The sequence below is a fragment of the Chanodichthys erythropterus genome, chromosome 12, assembly GCF_024489055.1.
Source record: "Chanodichthys erythropterus isolate Z2021 chromosome 12, ASM2448905v1, whole genome shotgun sequence".
NCBI classification, from domain to species: Eukaryota; Metazoa; Chordata; class Actinopteri; order Cypriniformes; family Xenocyprididae; genus Chanodichthys; species Chanodichthys erythropterus.
In genome coordinates, this window is record NC_090232.1 from 44,040,135 (window position 1) to 44,060,508 (window position 20,374).

General features: G+C 39.1%; 1 protein-coding gene across 1 annotated transcript; it reads right to left on the minus strand.

Moving 5' to 3' along the window:
- Nucleotides 1–940: 940 nt before the first annotated feature.
- Nucleotides 941–9,832, minus strand: fam161a (FAM161 centrosomal protein A). Its single transcript, XM_067405026.1, has 7 exons — nt 9,598–9,832; nt 7,833–8,095; nt 4,835–6,082; nt 2,621–2,788; nt 2,203–2,302; nt 1,838–1,995; nt 941–1,511 (listed from the first exon to the last, which is right to left on the minus strand). The coding sequence occupies exons 1-7, from the start codon at nt 9,754–9,756 to the stop codon at nt 1,205–1,207; spliced, it is 2,403 nt and encodes an 800-aa protein (XP_067261127.1). The 5' UTR covers nt 9,757–9,832; the 3' UTR covers nt 941–1,204.
- Nucleotides 9,833–20,374: the final 10,542 nt, after the last annotated feature.

Genomic DNA, 20,374 nt, shown 5'->3' on the forward strand with positions numbered 1-20,374 from the left:
AGCGCCGCGTAAAATTCGGACTGCGGACACGCCCTCCGCTGCAGCTGATTGGTTGGAGCGAGTGTGGCGCTGACACCTTGCTTGCATTTGATTGGTTAGAAGTGCTGTCCATCAGGATGGACCCCTCCCAGCCCGTCTTTTGCCCTTGGTCTCATGTACGAGGCGGGTTTTGCATCACAGCGTGAGCGTGAGCGTGAGGTGGGCTGGACCGCGTGGAGCATGGAAAATTACTGAGATGTTGCCTGTGATGTACAAACAGTAACTGACCATGCTGTGTTTTTTTAGGCTGTGGCTCGTGTTTAAAATGTTTTATATGCTCGTAGTTATGTTTAAGAAGTAAACAAACACGCAAATAAATAGTAAAATTGTAATAAAGTTTATTTTCCACATATTAAGTTTCATTAATAAGCCCAGATATACAAACACATTCATTTATTTTGTAACATATTAAATAATAAAAGTGTTTTTGGCCTTTTATTTTTAAAATATAAATGACTAGACATTTATATTTACACATATATATACTAAATTTATTACTGTTTATTGAGTGAATGGCTTGCAAACATGTCCAGGTCATATTATGCCACATATAAAAATAAGAAATTATATTTTGAATATTAAGAATATTAAGTGCATTATTAAGATATGTTGCACTGCAGCATTATATTCAAGATAATTCAGTACATTCCCATTACTGTAATGCATATATTAAAGGTGTTTCTTTTGTTTTGCTTTTTTGCTAATTCTCAGTACTGTTTTATTATTATTAATATTTTAACAATTGCAAAAAATATATATATTTAAGTTACTTAAAGACTCCCATGATGTATAAGTACCTCATTTAAATAATTGTATTAATTTTTAATTAGTAATTAAAAAAAAATAATAAAAAAATTAATTACATTTATTTATATGCAAAATATCTTTATGGTCCTAAAATAGTCTTAATTTATGCATTTTAATTTTACATATTTTTATTTTTATTTTTTTTATTTCAAGGTTAAATGTGACCCGGACAAGGTTTTTAAGGTTCACTCTATTACACATCGATCCAACAACAATTTGCTATTGATGTTTGTTCAGTTTAAAACACATAAAATACCCAGAATAAAGCTAATAACAATATATTACCAGTCTTCTCCAATAGAGGCTTTTCTGTTTCTCATCACTTTTCTAATCTTATAATTTTTTCTTTTTGAATTAACTAATTAACACTACCTGTTCTGCTCCTGTTGCTATGGTGACTCTTATTACTTTCATTGTCATCGTCCTTATAATGGTCATCCTGTTCATCATCATCATCATCATCCAAACCCCTCTCGTGTGAGTGTCCTTCATCATTGCCCTTTTCCTCATCACTGTCATGATCTACAATGTGTTTCTCATCCTCATCTCTGTCCATGTGTTCTGCCTCCAAGTCATGGTCATACTCTTCATAGTCATCTGGATAGTCATCGAGAAGGGAATCCAGCAAGTTTGGAAGTTCCTCATGATCTTCATTTCTGCTTTTCCTATGGAAAAATGAATGAAAATATCACAGAATAGGCTTTATGCCAAACTTCACATGAACAATCAGGAAAACAAGTCTCATCGCATATGCTTGTCGGAGAAAGTGTTAACGGCAGTATGAACTGATGGAGATATCTATGGACTTTTAAGGTAATCAGATATCAGTCTGCATATGTGATGGACATCGGTTATCTTGAGTAAAACAGCTCTATATTTAATGAAGCACAGACCTGAACTGGAAGTGATGCAAACTGTTTTAGAGAATACAGAAGTTTGTTTTGCAGAACCCCCATACTGACCAGCTGGCTCTTTTACTAATCTGTCATACCTGTATGTGGGTGGAGTCTGACTGTCAGAGTGGGCGGGGCTTGGAGTCAGTCTGTGTTTCAAGGCTTTAGGAGCTTTACTGGTGATGAAGGACTCACTCAGGCCACATCCATGCAAAGTGGCAGAATATAGCTTTTCTGCTGCTTTCTTAGCATTCATCTGAGGAGAGAGAGCTTTGCATTATCATTTTCATTAACATCATTTGTAGATATCTTTGAGATGATTGTTCTCTCTATAGAGCTCTATACAGCTGCACAAAAAATGTCCAAAACTTTTTAGTAAAAATACAGTAAAATGTAAATTAAACATAAAATAAAATAATAAAACCATAAATAAAAATAAAATAATAAAATAAATAGGGCTCACCTGTGCTACCTGCTCCAGTAGTAGAGGTCTTCCCTTCACTCTTTCCTGGATTTCTCTCATCTCTTCTTGGAACTCTCTCTGTCTCTGGAGATCTTGTTTCCTGTTCCCATGTGCACATGTATAAAAGCATTTATACAAATAAATTTGCATCATATGCAGGGGGAAAAGTGGTTCAGAACAGTGGTCAAGTATGGGTGTATAAAAGCATAAAATGCAAAATCTCATTTATTGATGTAATTATAGGGTCCCACCTTATATTCAGTGTTTTTAATGTACTAAATCATGTGATACAATGCACTTATTGTGTACATACATATTTTTACTTTGTACTTGTATTTAAGAAATAAGTATTCAAAGCTATAATTACACCATTGAACCTTTCCTTTACCTCTTAACCCAACCTGAAATGTGTGTTTACCTGAACTCTTTTAGTTTGGACTGGCAGGTCTGAGCCAGGGCCACGTGTGGGTCATTTGCCTGGGCTCGCTTTGTGATCACTTTTTGTAGTCTCTTCTCTCTCTGTTTTTGCTTCTCCTTCCATTTCTCCTCCTCTTCTTTGGCCTGCTTTCTCTGCTCGAGAACTTTTCTACTCATAGGATTAAAGAGCTGTCAGAACTGAACTTTTGAAGGAGGGACTCTCCACTAATGGGACGGCGCTACGGTAAGACAGCAGGGACAGGGTTTGGGCAAAATGCTGCCTTCAAGTCATTTTTTAACATGCACACACATATGTGCCACCATAATGTTAATTTACTAATATATGATTTATAGTGGGAAACTCTTTGAGTGCCAAACAAGTTGGGGGTGCCAATTAAAGTGTTGCAGAGCAAACTGATATTGGATATAATTAGACAAAATTAGACACAAAATGTTTTTCATTGTAAATATTCAATTTACAGATTAGTTCATACACATTTTATGTGACGTTGATAAAAAAAAATTGCTCTGAAGCTCGCAAGAAAGTACCTGGATTATGAATTTATGGGCTTGAATGACAAAACTATGTTCTCTTATTGCCTCTGCATTTTATGAAAGCTTGTTTCCACCACTAAATAAAATATAAAAAAGTTAATTGCAAATTTTTTTTCTCACAATTCTAACTTTTTTTTCTCACAACTGCGAGTTATAATGTCAGAATTGCGAGATATAAACTCACAATTGCAAGAAATAAAGTTTAGAGCATGGCACTAGCAATGCCAAGGTCATGGGTTCGATCCCAGGGATTGCACATACTCGGATACAAATGTATAGTATAATGCAATGTAAGTCGCTTTGGATAAAAGCGTCTGCCAAATGCATAAATGTAAATGTAAATGTAAATGTAAAGTCAGAATTGTGAGTTATAAGCTCACAATTGCGAGATATAAACTTTTTTTCTCACAACTGCGTGTTATAAAGTCGAATTGCGAGATATAAACAAAATGAAAGAGAAAAAAGTCTGAATTGCGAAAAGCAAACTGACACTTGTGAGAAAAAAAGTCAGAATTGTGACATGAAAAAATTCACAATTATCTTTTTTATTTTTTATTTAGTGGTAGAAACAACCTTCCATAAAATGCAGAGGCAATGAGAGTGTCACGATCACCGTCTGCTCCTGTCACTTCCCGGACTACATTCCCCATAATCCTCTCTGCCAATCACCTGCACTCACTCCACCAATCACTACACTAATCACCACACCCAGCTGCAGCTCATTACCAGGACTATAAAGGACTGTCACACACACACCCCCTCACCGCAAAGTCTTGTTAACTATTGTTGCAATTCCAAGTGTTACCATGTGTTTATCCTGTCTGTTCCTCACTTTGTTATCCTGTTCCGGGATTGATATCTGCCTGCCTCTGACCATTTCCTGTATTCTGACCACGATTCTGCCTGTTCCTTGTGATTCCTGTCTGACCCTGCCTGTATGACCACTCTAACTTTAATAAAGCTGCAAATGGATCTTACCTTGAGTCCCGCTACGTTACAGAGAGAACATGTAGTTTTGTCATTCAAGCCCATAAATTCATAATCTAGTTAAATAAGCAGTACTTTCTTGCAAGCTTTAGTGCAATTCTTCATCAACAATTTAAAGTCAGCAATTCTGACATTATAACTCGCAATTGTGAGTTTATATTACGCATTTCTGACATTATAACTCTATAATTGAAGTTAAAACTGATTGCAATTATACTCGCAATTATACATTTTTTATTCAGTGGCGGAAACAAGCTTCCATAGCATTTTCCATCATATCATTTGCTCTTCATTTTGGCTGAATTCAGAAAAGCATTCAAAGCATGTCTTACTATTGTTTGCCATATGCAAGAGTGCCCGCCCACTTTTTCAGCAGCCTTGGATCCAGAAGTATTTTTCCAATAGGGATTTTTAAAAAGTCTGATTACTACACTTTTGAACAAATTATCTTGAAATCCTATTGAACCTCTCAGGAGAACTTGAAAACAGCGAGAGGATTCAGGGGCATCTACAACTCCGGGTTCCCAGTAAAGTCTTTTACTGTTCATGGAGTTATTAAAGGGAGACACACTGGCAGGGAAAGTTACATTCCTGCTCTGGAATTCCCACAGGATTTCACTTGGAAAGTTCTAGCAGGATGAGGGTTTAAAGCAGGGTTGGGCATCACAGTTACCTCACAGCTTCTTGCCGTTTCTTGGCTGCATCAGTGATCTTAGCGGGCAAGCATTCCTGGCTTCCAGACAGCGAGGAGCAAAGGGATGACGAGGCTGTCCTGGGCGAGAGGGTGCGTGGGCTCACAAACGGCCAGCGTGACAGTTTTGGGCTCTGTATCTCTGCTTCGATTTCTGCCATAATGCGTTCTTTGTGCGAGGCGATGTCAGCCGTGCGCAGCTGGAAGGGTTCGCACGCCGTCACGGGCCGCACTTCTCTGCTCTTCGCCAGCTGCTTACGAAACCTCCTGTAGCTGGCGTCGAAGTCAGGAACTTCAGTGTTGATTTTGGGTCTGTGGAGCTGCTCGTCGTCCTGGACTGCCTTCTGCGTCTGTTTCTCGCTGAGATGCCGTGCAAGCATGCTAGGAGGCATGGATGCGTTTTGAAGCAGTTCTCTTGCCCGCATCTGCATCTTTATCGCCCTGTAGAGCTCCTCCTCTTTCTGCTGCTCACCCAACGCGGCCTCCTTCACCGTCCGCGGGACGGGTTTCGCCTTGAACGGGCATTTCCTCCTCTCCTCTTCCTCTTTGTGCTGCTTGAGCATTTGCTCACGGAGCTTGGCCTCCTTCTGTTCTTTCTTCAGGCGTTCGCGCTCCAGGAAGCTGAAGGGTCTCTGCGAAGTGTGTAGACGTTGCTGCTCCCGATGGAAACGCCGGCGTTCCTCGTCACGCTCCTGCAGTTCCTCGTACAGCGGGAGACGCACATGCGCAGGCAACGGACTGGCACGAAACTTCCTCTGGCACTCGGTAAGCTCTTCCAGCTGGCGCCGGAGATCCTCGTTCTCTCGTTCGACCTCAGAGCGTGATTTGAAGCCCTTCTTGCGCTGTTCCACCTCACGGAGCGTCATCTGGAAAGGCTTGGGGACGGTCACTCTCGGATGCCAACCATCGTCTCCGTTTTGCTTGCGCTTTTTTCGATGTTGACCCCTAATCCTACTTTTGGGTTTGCAGTCAGTCTGGCAGTCAGGCAAGCTCTGCAGTGAGGATGAAAATGGCTGCCACTGAGGCGGAGAAAGCTTTTTGACACTGAAGTCATGCCACATGTTCTTAATGCGCTCTTTGGGCGAGATAAGAAGGCCTTTCTCAGTGTTGCCGTCTCCTTGGCCGTTTTCAGCAACGCACTCTTCATCAGACATGTCAGACAGGTCTGAAATCCTCCGCAGCTCTAGAGCAGACTGGGCTTTTTTCAGACTGCCGGTTGTCACTGGGGAACTGTATATTTAGCACAGAAAAATAATTTTAATAAACTTTTAATTTCCATTCCAAGTTAATAAGCTGAAGGATTGTTATGCGTTATACATTACTGTTCAAAAGTTTGGAGTGAGTATGATTTTTTAAAAGAAAATGTTTTAAGAAAGTAATACTTTTATTCAGCACGAATGCATTAAATTGATTAAAAATTAAAATAAAAAACATTTATGATGTTACAAAAGTTTCAATTTGATAATTATACATTGATACTAATCAGAAATGTTTCTTGAGCAGCAAATCATCATATTAGAAAGATTTCTGAAGGATCATGTGACAATCAAATTGAAATAAAATTTTAAATTGTATTTTACAATATTACTGTTTTTACTGTGTTTTTTTTTTTTTTTTATCAGTATTTGTGAGCAGAAGAGTGTGGAAGCTTGTTTCCGCCACTGAATAAAAAATAAAAAAGGTAATTGCAACTTTTTCTGTCACAATTATGACTTTTTTCTTAGAATTGCGAGTTATAGTCAGAATTGTGATATATACTCAGCTGTGTGATATAAAGTCAGAATTGCGAGATTATAAAGTCGCAATTGCGAGTTATAGTCAGAATTGTGATATAAACTTAATTGTGTGTTATAAAGTCAGAATTGCGACAAAGTCAGTATTGTGAGTTATAAAGTCAGTATTGTGAGTTGTAAAGTCAGAATTGCATGATATAAAGTCAGTATTGTGAGTTATAAAGTCAGAATTGCATGATATAGTCAGAATTGCGAGATATAAAGTCAGAATTGCGAGATAAAGTCAGTATTGTGAGTTATAAAGTCAGAATTGCATGATATAAAGTCAGAATTGCGAGATAAAGTCAGTATTGTGAGTTATAAAGTCAGAATTGCATGATATAAAGTCAGAATTGCGAGATATAAAGTCAGAATTGCGAGTTATAAAGTCAGAATTACGAGTTATAAAGTCAGAATTGCTAGATAAAGTCAGTATTGTGAGTTAAAGTCAGAATTGCAAGATGTAAACTTGCAATTGCGATTTATAAAGACATTTTTCTCAGAATTGCGAGTTTATATCGTTTATATCTCACAATTCTGACTTTTTTCAGAATTGCATGATATAAAGTTGTAATTGCGAGATATAAATTCGCAACTGCAAGAAAAAAGTCAGAATTGCTCTAAGTCAGAAAAACTCGAAATTCTGACTTATTCCTCGCAATTGCAAATTTATATCTCGCAACAAGAACTTTTTTCTTGCAATTCTGACTTTATAACTCGTAATTGCATGATATAAACTCGCAATTCTGACTTTTTTCTGGAAATATCATGATATAAAGTCTCAATTGCAACATATAAATTCACAATTGCAAGAAAAAAGTTCTAATTGTGAGATATAAATTTGCAATTGCGAGAAATAAGTCAGAATTGCGAGTTTTTCTGACTTAGAGCAATTCTGACTTATTTCTTGCAGTTGCAAATTTATATCTCGCAATTCTTTATATCATGCAATTCTGACTTTATAATGCAATTGCGAGAATTAAGTCAGAACTGTGAGATATAAATCGCAATTCTGAGAAAAAAGTCAGAACTGTGAGATAAAATGTCCCAATTATCTTTGAATTGTTTTATTCCGTGGCAGAAACAAGCTTCCAAAAACATTAAAAAATCTTCGTCTGCAAACTATTGAATGGTAGTTTATGTAGGCCTACCCAAAATAATTTCAGTTTTTAACTACAAATTTATGAAAAAAGTATGTATAAACTCACAGATTGATCTGATCAGTGTTGTCCGCAGCGCTCACCCCTTTGAGGTCCAGTTTCTTGCGATACATGAGTTCGAGTTCAGCCATGGTTTGGAGATGAGCCTTCTTCAGCTGCTCTAGTTTGCGGTAGTACTCCTGGTTTGAGAAGTAGAACTCCCTGAGGTCAATGTGATCACCCGTTACCCTGTAGTCTTTGATCAGCAGAGCACTGCTGTCTTTAGCAGGAGGGTCATCAGTCGCCAGCTCGGGTCCAGAGTCATACTCCATCTATTAAGATACACACAAAGACAACAGGCTGATTTGCTTAGATTAAGGGTTAGTTCACCCAAAAATGAAAATTCTGTCATTTATTACTCACCCTCATGCCGTTCCACACCCGTAAGACCTTCATTAATTTTCGGAACACAAATTGAGATATTTTTGTTGGCTCCGTGAGGCCTGCATAGGGAGCAATGACATTTCCTCTCTCAAGATCCATAAATGTACTAAAAACATATTTAAATCAGTTCATGTAAGTACAGTGGCGCACCTAAAATATTCTCGTCGCTTTATAATATTAATATTGAACCACTGTACTCACATGAACAGATTTAAATATGTTTTTGGTACATTAATGGATCTTGAGAGAGGAAATGTCATTGCTCCCTATGAAGGCCTCACGGAGCCATCAGATTTAAAAAAAAATATCTTACTTTGTGTTCTGAAGATGAACGAAGGTCTTACGGGTGTGGAACGACATAAGGGTGAGTAATTAATGACATTATTTTCATTTTTGGGTGAACTAACCCTTTAAGTCCATATTGTAGGTTAAAAATAAATATCAATGCATAATAACTATTACTTTGATAATATGTGCAAAAAAATACCCATACAGTAACTGCAAGTATATCAGGCCAATTCTTAATCATTAAAATTCTTCATCATTATCCTTTGACTGACAAAAAAAAAAAAAAATGTGTAAAGGAAGTGTTTATACAGTGAAATCAAGGAGTGTTGGTTGAGAGCCAGTGTTTTGATATGTATGTCAGACCCTTTTTTGTGATTCTTGTCTGATCAGTAGCTGTGTGTGTAACATGAGATGACTCTCTCTCTCTCTCGGTGTGTGTGTGTGTGTGTGTGTGTGTGTGTGTGTGTGTGTGTGTGTGTGTGTGTGTAAGCTGTTAATCTGCAGGTCTGACAGCTTTAGGGCCAGATGGCAGATTGTTCTTCATTCATATATTATATTGTCTGACAGTTCTTCACCATATTCAACAAGAAACCAACAGCACATCACACAAGTTTGTGTAGCTAAATGTGGACATGTATGCACATGTATTGCAAATAAATAAATAAAAATTAATAAAACATTTAGTTATGAATAATGTTAACCTTTGAGGTTTATTTAGCTATATTTAGAATACCTATAAGTAAACAATCATAACCACAACCACAGAAGTATTGATTTTTCCTACTTAATACTTCGAAGTTAAGCTAACACGCACCTCAAGAACATCAAGTTAGACTTTAACAGATACAATTAAAGGTTAATTTTTCTTCTTCATCATTAGTGAGATGTTTAACCACCCATAGTATGTTACACAACAATTATTTTCAACATTGTGTAACCATGTTTAAGCCTAAACGTTAATAGGCTACTGATTGACTGGAAACCGTAGCTGCGTTTCGTTTTGTGAAACATCTCTAATATACGTTATGCAAAAAGTGCTCACTAAAAACCTTCTTTTCATACTTTAATCGATAATAAGCGCAGTTTAACAGCTTGTAGTCACCTCTTTCTCACAGCGCCTGTTGTCCGTGAGCGCGGGACCGGGCGCGCGCGGCAGTGATCGCTCCCTCTCATATTGAGCTAACGGAACTTTAGTGTGCGGGTCCACCGGCGTCTTCAGACAGGACGTCACCAGGACATTAGTGCGGTGAGACTTCTTCATATCGGTCTCTCTTTCTAGACTAGTATATTCAAAATGAATGAATTAAAGACTGACTGCTTCTCTCTGACTGTAACAGGTGCGCGTCTCCTTGACGACGGCGTAGTAGCGTCGGGAAGCCGCAGTGACGCGGGAGCGCGCTTCTATAAATAATGCCAATATCATTCACGAAAGTTGTGTGGGGTGGGGTAAATTAAGCGTGATCTGCTGTGATGTTACAATCATGGACACAACCTTTGCGATGGGCTGAACTGGAACGTCCAAAGCCCCTGATCACTTGGAATCCACTGAGTTGATTTATTATTTACATTTTTTTCCCTTACGAAATTGTTGAATGCATTCTATATGTATATAGGCGTGTTTGGGTTGTTTTAAATATTTTTTAAAAAAAATATTATATCATAGAGTTGGTTGTGGTGGGGGTAAATTAATCTGAGGTGACGCCACAATCGTGTTGCATTGTGGTATATAGCTGCCTGAAGTGTATGAAGTAGATTCGCTGAATCGAGGGGTCGAGGGTCTGTCTATATATACTTCATTCGTCCACTTCATGAAGTTGAACGCACTTCAAAATGGCGCTGGGATTCCCCCGAGGGCAACGCCCTGTCCAAATACTCACACTTGCGGTCTTTGCACTTGACCACTTGTCTACTTACATGACTGTATTGGGCTCAAGTGTTCAAGCGGGTTTGAAGACTGCAAGTGTGAATAACTTTTGATTACCCTTAGAGGGCACATAGTCTTGCAAAAAATGCAAGCATTTACAGAGCTTTATTATTATTATTATTATTATTATTATTATTATTTTTAATACTTTGCATTTTAAAATACAATTCTAAATGTCTGTTCAGTGGTCACTATGTAGCCTAACTAATAGAAGACACAAGATGACATGTTTTTGTAGGCCAACCCGGAAGTTAGCGGTGCACGGGTTCCCTATCGAAAGCCAATGCATTTAGACTTTTGGAAAATTGCAAAAAAATAAGCTCTCTGTTTAACAATGGGTTATGACATTTGTCTATCAAGATAATCTTTACAAGTTAACACAACATTCATACATTTTGAAGCCTAAATAAAGTCGTCAGATATAAAAGGCTATCAGTAGGCTATAAACGGACTACAGCACACCATGGTCGCGGATCAACGTCACCACCACCAAGCTTCCTCAAACTTTATTTAGAAAACAACTTTATTTAAAAACATGCTCACTGATTATGATCTGTGCTGTGTATGAATACTTATTAGCAACTTGTTAGCCACCGCTGTTTTTAAGCAACAATAAACGTTTAAAAAAATCACAAGTGGGTTAGAACTGCTGTGTTTTATATCATAGATCAAAACGTGAAAGTATTTAGAGTCTTTGTTAACCACAGACCTTATTTCAGGCGATTTAGCAAAAACCCATTCAAAAAACCCATAGACTTGAGTGTGATGGAACCAGAAGTCCTAAAATGCTAACTCGCTTCCGGATTTTGCCTACAAAAACGCCATCTCTGAGGTACTCTATTGTGGTCCTTCTTGCAAATGTACAGATGTACAAAATACACATAGCCTACCCATCTTTGCATCAATGAAATGTGTAACACTTTATATTTTACTACCAAATTATATGTAATAGGCTTTATAATTAATTTAACTTACAGTCAAATGTTTTCCTTGACATTTTGCGATTTCTGGGCAGGTGAGTTCCTGAACATAATGGATGATGGGATACGCTTAGTCTCGAAAACCGCTCCGAAGTGTGGGTTTAATGTGCATTAAGGGCACTGCACTTGGGCATTTTTAAAGTCATCATGAAATCAAAATTGACCCTATTTACTTTGTTAGTGCATACTATAGTCTTGTGGTGAACAATTAATGCATGCAAGTTAATACACAGAAAAAAATTGGTTTGTCTTGGTAATCTTTAATCAAAATCTGAAAGGTTACTTCCGGTCTGGAATGGCGTTCTTTCTCTGATGACGTCAGTTTGAAGGCTTGGGTTGAAAATGCTTAAACCACTCCCCTCCAACCGTTAGTCTGCTATGAGCGAAAGATGAAGAGGAGGAGCGCAAAAGTAAAACTCTGCCCTCTATTCAATATTCTGTTTCACTTGGAAATACGTCACAACACTGGAGAAAAGTCGTTTGCAACTTCCGCTTCACAGGGACTTTAAGATATGGGACAGTCTTGTGCACTTACTTCCTGTTGCATGAACACGCTCTTAAGTGGCTGAGACCGCAAATGTGGGCATTTGGACAGGGCAGAAGTGTGTGTCTAAATGCAAAGTGGAACGCAATCTTAATGCCCATGAGTGAGTTTTGACAGGTGGCTGCTTGAATTACATTAACCTTAAATGCATGAATGATACGCAATCATTATTACATATTGGGGTCTTTAGCGACCCGTATCTATATCTAATATAGATGGCTCTCTAACTTAAAAAGAGTACTTTTGAACAACAGGCCCCAGGATTTATACCTATATTCAATATTGTATTTATAAAGTGTTCACAGGCAAATTTGCTTCATGTATTTTCCAGGCATCAAAATCAGGCAAATCTCAGGAAACATGATTCTTGCCAGCATGTCAGTAATGGATTACTGGATCTTTGGTAAATTGTAAGGAACACTATTGACTCCAATCTTTAGTTTAATCATTTTTTTTTTACTCGTGTTTTACTAGCGTTTTTGCTAGTTTTTGGTTTTTTTTAGGAGTTTATGCTATTTTATATCACTTACTTTTTCAATTCTATATTTTTTATTATTATTTAAGGAATGATTTAGCTGTTAAATTGTAAAATTTAATTGGTATACTGTCCTATAACCAGCCCCTAACCCTAACCAAACCCATTGGTAATCCTGTCAAATTTCACCTAATTTGTTTTAATTTATGAGCCTCTTTATTCTAGTTTTAAAATCAGTTTTCTTGTAAAGATAATATTTGTGTGGCACTCCACCTCTGATGTGTCCCACTTAACAAATTGCAGTAAACGCTAAAACAATTGAACCACAAACTAGTGCGTTTATTAATACATTAATAAATTAAAATTATTTGAAAACAAGTGCCAGTTTACAACATCCAGCAGCACAATAAACTGTTATTGCACAGCTAAATAATAACTGGAGACTGCTGACACTGAAAGCTGCACACCAAAGTTTAATATGGCTGCGCCCACACTTGTTAAAAATAAGAGTAAAGGATAATAAAAAAAAAGTGAATAATTTCTGTGGGTTTAATCTTTGCATCTGTTTGATTGAAGTTTGAAGTAGAATTGGCTCCTGGAACTGCAGCTTTTGGTATTGCAGGAAAATACTGCAATAAAGCAGATACACAAGAATGAAATATGAAATAAGAAAAAAAGAAAAGATTATTATATAGTAATAATGGTTATTGACCATTTTATTGAAAATGATAGCAATACAACACAAAGGCAGTTTCACAGACACTCAATATCAGAATAATAGAGTGAATCAGGGCAATCTACTGTGATTTTCACTTCAACACTTCAGACTAACAAATGACACGCATGATAACAGAATAAGATCATATTGACATTTCCTTCTAACAAACTCATATGAGCATCAGCTGGCAGAAATTATACATTCACAATAAAAACAATTCAATGAAATAATAGAAGCAAAAACACAAGACTGGATCAAATCTATTTCTTCTCACAAAACGCTTTCCTCTTGTCAGAGCATGGCAGATCATTCCAGTTGTTCCCGGGGTCATGTGTAGGGATCAATTCAATACAGTCCTCATTTCCATTATAGTCATCCGGCTGATCTCTGAACCAAAACCTGAATAAAATGTGTCAGATTTTCAGTTACTCTGAACCCAAAATGTTCAATGAAAGTTTTTATTCATTGAGCAAACAACAAATGAGGATCTTAACGAGCTATTCATCATAAAAGAGCAAACAATATTCACAGCACCACAACAGCAGAGTGCAGAAGTTAAAGTTAAGTTTCGGAGATCCTTTGTTCCAACAGCGGCTAGACTTTTTAATGTTAGCTTATCTTAATATTGAGGTTGGGGTTTGGATAATTGTGCATTAAATTAAATTAAATTACATTTGCCCAAATATTTATATTTATTTATATATATATATATATATATATATATATATATATATATATATATATATATATATATATATATATATATATATATATATATATATATATTTTTTTTTTTTTTTAATTGTATTTTTTTTTTTTTTTTTACATTTAATGATATATGTTAATTATTATTATGTTTGTATTTGTGTTGTCATAGTTGTGTTTGTGGAAGAGCTGTATCTGATTTTTGAAGGTTGTGATTATCTAAATTTTAAATGAGAATTAAAAAGGACTTATATACATCCACAGTGGTTTTCTGTGAGTGTTTTGTCTCTTACCCTCGATTCAGTGTTGAATTATCCACCCAAATCATTCTGCCTTCATTCTCAATGTCAGACAAACCAATCCACACTCTCTCCTTGATGAATGAAGATATGAACTTCTGTGTGTGAATGAAAACAGGAATAAATGTGATTCCTCTCATTCATGAACGGATTCTCACACAAACTCACCTGCTTCTCTTCAGTGTTGATAATGACCAGATCAGCTCCTCGATCCCTGCAGTACTTCCTGCTCTCAGACCAGCTCTTCCACTCACGGGATATGGAAAAAAAATAACCTGGAACAGACAGATTTCCTTACATAACCAATTTTCAAAACTGTATGCATATACAGTAAAGATAAAGAAAAAAAAAATTACTTAGACAAAACAGTTGTGTTACTAACCTTGTTTAGATGGTTCTCTCGTCAGGTCATCACTCAGAGATGTGACTTTGCTTTCTAACTCCAGATTCTTCTGACTCAAAGCATCAAAACTTCTCTGTAACTGGCTTTTCTCAGCTGTAAGATCATTGACTCTGGTCTCCAGCTCCAGTTTCTTCTGTGTTAGATCAGTGTAATTGTCCTGTAAGCTGTTGATGGTCTGATTGAACTCTTCAACTGTGTTCTTGTAACTCTTGAACAGAGATTCTCTCTCTGCTCTGATGAAGATGATGATGACCAGCAGAAGAACACAAATGAGCCCGAGACACACTGTCATCAACACCAAACATCTACTTCCTCCTGACAAACAAACAGAAACACAGATATCAGTGAATACCTGTCCTATTATTACAACCCAAATTCTGGAAATGTTGGGACATTTTTTTTTTTTTTTTTTTTAAATTTGAATAAAATGAAAACTAAAAGACTTTCAAATCATATGAGCCAATATTTTATTCACAATAGAACATGGATAACAAATGTTTAAAATGAGAAATTTTACAATTTTATGCACAAAATGAGCTCATTTCAAATTTGATGCCTGCTACAGGTCTCAAAATAGTTGGGACGGGGGCATGTTTATCATGGTGTAGCATCTCCTCTTCTTTTCAAAACAGTGTGAAGACGTCTGGGCATCGAGGTTATGAGTTTCTGAAGTTTTGGTGTTGAAATTTGGTCCAATTCTTGCCTGATATAGGTTTCCAGCTACTGAAGAGTTTGTGGTCATCTTTGACGTATTTTTAGGTGAAAGATCTGGACTGCAGGCAGGCCAATTCAGCACCCACTATGTGGTATAATTGTCCTGCTGAAATACACAAGACCTTCCCTGAAATAGATGTCATCTGGAGTGGAGCATATGTTGCTCTAAAACCTTTATATACCTTTCAGCATTCATAGTGCCTTCCAAAACATGCAAGCTGCCCATACCGTATGCACTTATGCACCCCCATACCATCAGAGATGCTGGCTTTTGAACTGAACGCTGATAACACGCTGGAAGGTCTTTCTCTTTCACAGCTCTGCTCATTTTTACTTCTGAGAGACTCTGCCTCTCTAAGACATCTCTTTTATAACTAATCCATGTTACAGACCTGATATAAATTAAATTAATTAGTTGCTAAATGTTCTCCCAGCTAAATCGTTTAAAAATGTCTTGCTTTTTATTCGTTGCCACCATGCCATCTTTGAGAGCTGTAGCAGGCATCAAATTTAAAATGAGCTCATTTAGTGGATAAAAGTGTAAACTATCTCCCTTTAAACATTACTTATGTTATCTATGTTCTATTGTGAATAAAATATTGGCTCATGTGATTTGAAAGTCTTTTAGTTTTTATTTTATTCAAATTCCAAAAAACACCCCTACATTTCCGGAATTCAGGTTGTACGAAATGATTCAAATCAACCATTTAATCTACATTTGTCTTCAGATAATGTTGTAATAAGAGCTTTTGCAGTACATTCTTTTACAAGACAAACATTGTTATACTGTAAAATATCTAAAGATGAACATACTAAAAGTTTTTTTTGTATAAATGTTAATGCAATAAATATAAAGGCAGAAACATTGACATACTATTCTTAGAAAAATTATTTGAAATTGTCTGATACTTCCTCAGACAACAGTAACATCATTAACACCATCTGCGACACCAATTTCTGATTTAAAGTAATTTTCTACTTACTGCGCTTTTCATCTTTTCCTTCATCCTGCCTGTGATTCAGTGTTTGAGGTTTAAATGTGTCCTCAATATTTCTCCGTCCAACATTTTGATAAACAGGGTCTAATTCCATATTTGGCTCTTATGTTGGACAGTACGTCTTCACAGATGAGCTGTGATCTTCAGAATGAGTGGTGTTTTTTTTACAACTGACACCTTAACAGGAAGCTATTTTATTTCACACCTGCCTTCAACAAGAAAAAAGACTTGCGGTCCAACTTAAAAACTCTCTGCAGACTACATTCAACCACTGCACCCAAGCACTGACAATTAAGGGGGCCAAGGCAGTGCTGACAGTTCGGGGGGCCAGGGTGGTGCAGGAGGTGCTGGAGACTTATGGGGCTTTCACACTAGGCTTGTTTGCCGTGGTCCGAGCCCGGGCACGATTGTTCCCATTGCCCCCCGCAGCGTTGGTCTGGTTTCAGACTCAAATTGATTCTATTGAACCCTGGTGCATTTGCGTTCATCTTACGTCATCACAGACGTGCACGGCACATGATAGATTTGGTGCTATTATGTGCAGCAGAGTAAATGACACTTGGGTTTCCTGTATGTGTGTCTGTTGTAGACGGTTTTCCGCTGCTTGCAAACGGACTATTTTGAGGAGACAGCTGATTACCATTCATTTGCCACTCTGATTGCACTCGCAAAATGGTAAATCATTGACACTATCATCTCTTACATGCGTTTTATTGAAGTAAATAAATTATAATCGGCTAAAACGCATGCGCAGCTTACTTTACTACCTGAAGAAGTGATCACCTGAGACCGTGTTGCTTTCATATTTACACGAACCGCGACACAGTTCGAGTGCAACCGAACTCAAGACTACCTCCTTCAGGTAGTCTCAGGTTCAGTACCACAGTGCGCACCCGGGTTCGCATGATAGCTTTCACATTAGTGATTTGTCATGCAAACCATGCCCTGTTTCGAACTAAACTGCCAGTGTGAAAGCCCACTTAGAGGGCACTGGTGATTCAGAAAGCCAGGGAGGCACAGGGGGTGCTGGAAACTCAGAGAGCACTGGTGATTCAGAAATCCAGGGAGGCAGAGGGGGTGCTGGAGACTCACAGAGCACTGGTGATTCAGAAAGCCAGGGAGGCACAGGGGGTGCTGGAGACTCAGAGGGCTCTGGGGATTCAGAAAGCCAGGGAGGCACAGGGGGTGCTGGAGACTCAGAGGGCTCTGGGGATTCAGAAAGCCAGGGAGGCAAATTGGGTGCTGGAAACTCAGAGAGCACTGGTGATTCAGAAAGCCAGGGAGGCACAGGGGGTGCTGGAGACTCAGAGAGCACTGGTGATTCATAAAGCCAGGGAGGCACAGGGGGTGCTGGAGACTCAGAGGGCTCTGGGGATTCAGAAAGCCAGGGAGGCAAATTGGGTGCTGGAAACTCAGAGAGCACTGGTGATTCAGAAAGCCAGGGAGGCACAGGGGGTGCTGGAGACTCAGAGGGCTCTGGGGATTCAGAAAGCCAGGGAGGCACAGGGGGTGCTGGAAACTCAGAGAGCACTGGTGATTCAGAAATCCAGGGAGGCAGAGGGGGTGCTGGAGACTCACAGAGCACTGGTGATTCAGAAAGCCAGGGAGGCACAGGGGGTGCTGGAGACTCAGAGGGCTCTGGGGATTCAGAAAGCCAGGGAGGCACAGGGGGTGCTGGAGACTCAGAGAGCACCGGTGATTCAGAAAGCCAGGGAGGCAGAGGGGGTGCTGGAGACTCAGAGAGCACCGGTGATTCAGAAAGCCAGGGAGGCACAGGGGGTGCTGGAGACTCAGAGAGCACCGGTGATTCAGAAAGCCAGGGAGGCACAGGGGGTGCTGGAGACTCAGAGAGCACTGGTGATTCAGAAAGCCAGGGAGGCACAGGGGGTGCTGGAGACTCAGAGGGCTCTGGGGATTCAGAAAGCCAGGGAGGCACAGGGGGTGCTGGAGACTCAGAGAGCACTGGTGATTCAGAAAGCCAGGGAGGCACAGGGGGTGCTGGAGACTCAGAGAGCACTGGTGATTCAGAAAGCCAGGGAGGCACAGGGGGTGCTGGAGACTCAGAGAGCACTGGTGATTCAGAAAGCCAGGGAGGCACAGGGGGTGCTGGAGACTCAGAGGGCTCTGGGGATTCAGAAAGCCAGGGAGGCACAGGGGGTGCTGGAGACTCAGAGAGCACTGGTGATTCAGAAAGCCAGGGAGGCACAGGGGGTGCTGGAAACTCAGAGAGCACTGGTGATTCAAAAAGCCAGGGAGGCACAGGGGGTGCTGGAAACTCAGAGAGCACTGGGAATTCAGAGAGCCAGGGAGGCACAGGGGTTGCTGGAGACTCAGAGGGCTCTGGGTATACAGAGAGCCAGGGAGGCACAGGGGTTGCTGGAGACTCAGAGGGCTCTGGGGATACAGAGAGCCAGGGAGGCACGAGGGGTGCTGGAGACTCAGAGGGCACTGAAGACTCATGGTGAGTGTCCACTACAGCATTAAAACTCCGCTCAGTGCTGCTGGCAATGCTATAACACCTCCACTTTGGGGTGTCTGTAGTGAGTGTGTTTAATCTGTTTTTTTTTGTTTGTTTTTTAAAGCACGGACAATATAATAATCAGAGATGCATGCGATTACATTTGGAAATAGGCAAGTTGTGTTTCCAAATGCCCAGGGCAAAGATATCCTTTCAAATGTATAAACTTTTATAAACCCAGCCAGTATAATCACAACGAAAACATCCAACCTGTAAAACGTCTAATATGCAAATAATATGATTTATGCACTAAATTCAGCATAAACTCCAGCACTACATGCATATTTTAAATGCTCAAGACAGACATCACTACCTGAACCTCACAGAGATTGGCTGCCGCCTGTGTTTTCCACTTGCTATTTGCATAAAGTTGAGAACTGCCCAAACTTTAAGGATCTCGGCCACTCTAAACGCTTTCTCCGTCCACTATCATTCCCACAATACACAGTGCAAGCGTGAAGCACAACTTCCATAGGAATGAACTGAAAATGCTCACTCTGAATGGCAGCTATGATGGGATGAGACTCTCGAATGGAGGCCCATCATGGAAAAAGAGACTCTGGAATGGCGGCCATGACGGGCAGGTACTCTGGAATGGTGGCCATGATGGTACAGGACTCTGGAGTGGCGGCCATCTTTGCTAAAGACTTTGGCTCTGAGATTTCACACATGGTAGAGGATCTGGGAAGATCACTCGCTGGAACCATTGGCATTTGCAATGCTGTATTCCTTGGAGTGGGAATTTCTCTCTCCGCTCTGATGGTGAAGTTCAGCCTCCCTCAATCAGGATCTTTGTGAGGTAGTAAGTCAGGTCATGGCCATCCAAGTCCATATTTACTGCTGCTAGATCCCTTTCTTTTGGTTTGTCAATCTGTTACACGTAGGTTGCAGCAGAGAAGAGGTGAAGCATAATAATTAGCTGTGACCATAAACATTTGCATGCAATATTATGGCATGATTTCACCCCGTTACTGAAATTAACATTCCATAAAATTGACACCAAGGAAATGACATAATTTACATTTTATTGGAAATGCAAGTGTATCATTCAATTTAGATGCGTCCCAATTCGCATTCTTGTGCACTATTCTAAGCTGTTTTGTAGAATAAATCAGTGTTCACACTAAAAATTAAAAAATAAAAAGTGCACTTTAAATACCCGGATAATGCACTTAAACGGAAAAACAAAGTGTGGAACGTTGGACACTTCATGAACTTAACTGTCACAGCTTTAATTAAATAGCAGAGGGGGAGAGGCTATCATGACAAAATAACCTTATAAAGTTCATTTACTACACAGTTGAGTGCATGTGCATAGTTCATAGTGTATTGGGTGTCATTTTGGACACAACTCCAGTGCCCCATTCTGGTGTATAATTATTTGTGTACTACAAACCTGGGTTTTAACTCTCAAGGTTGTTGATTAGAAATAAGAATGGTCAGCTGTTGATCTCAGACCTTCTCAAGCCTCACAGCAGAGCCCTGTCTCTGATCAGATAAGCAGATCAGCTAATAAGATTAAACTTACTGGCATGCACTGGCCATGACAACCACCATGTACATAAATTACTTTATGCACCACATATATCAAAAGACAAAAA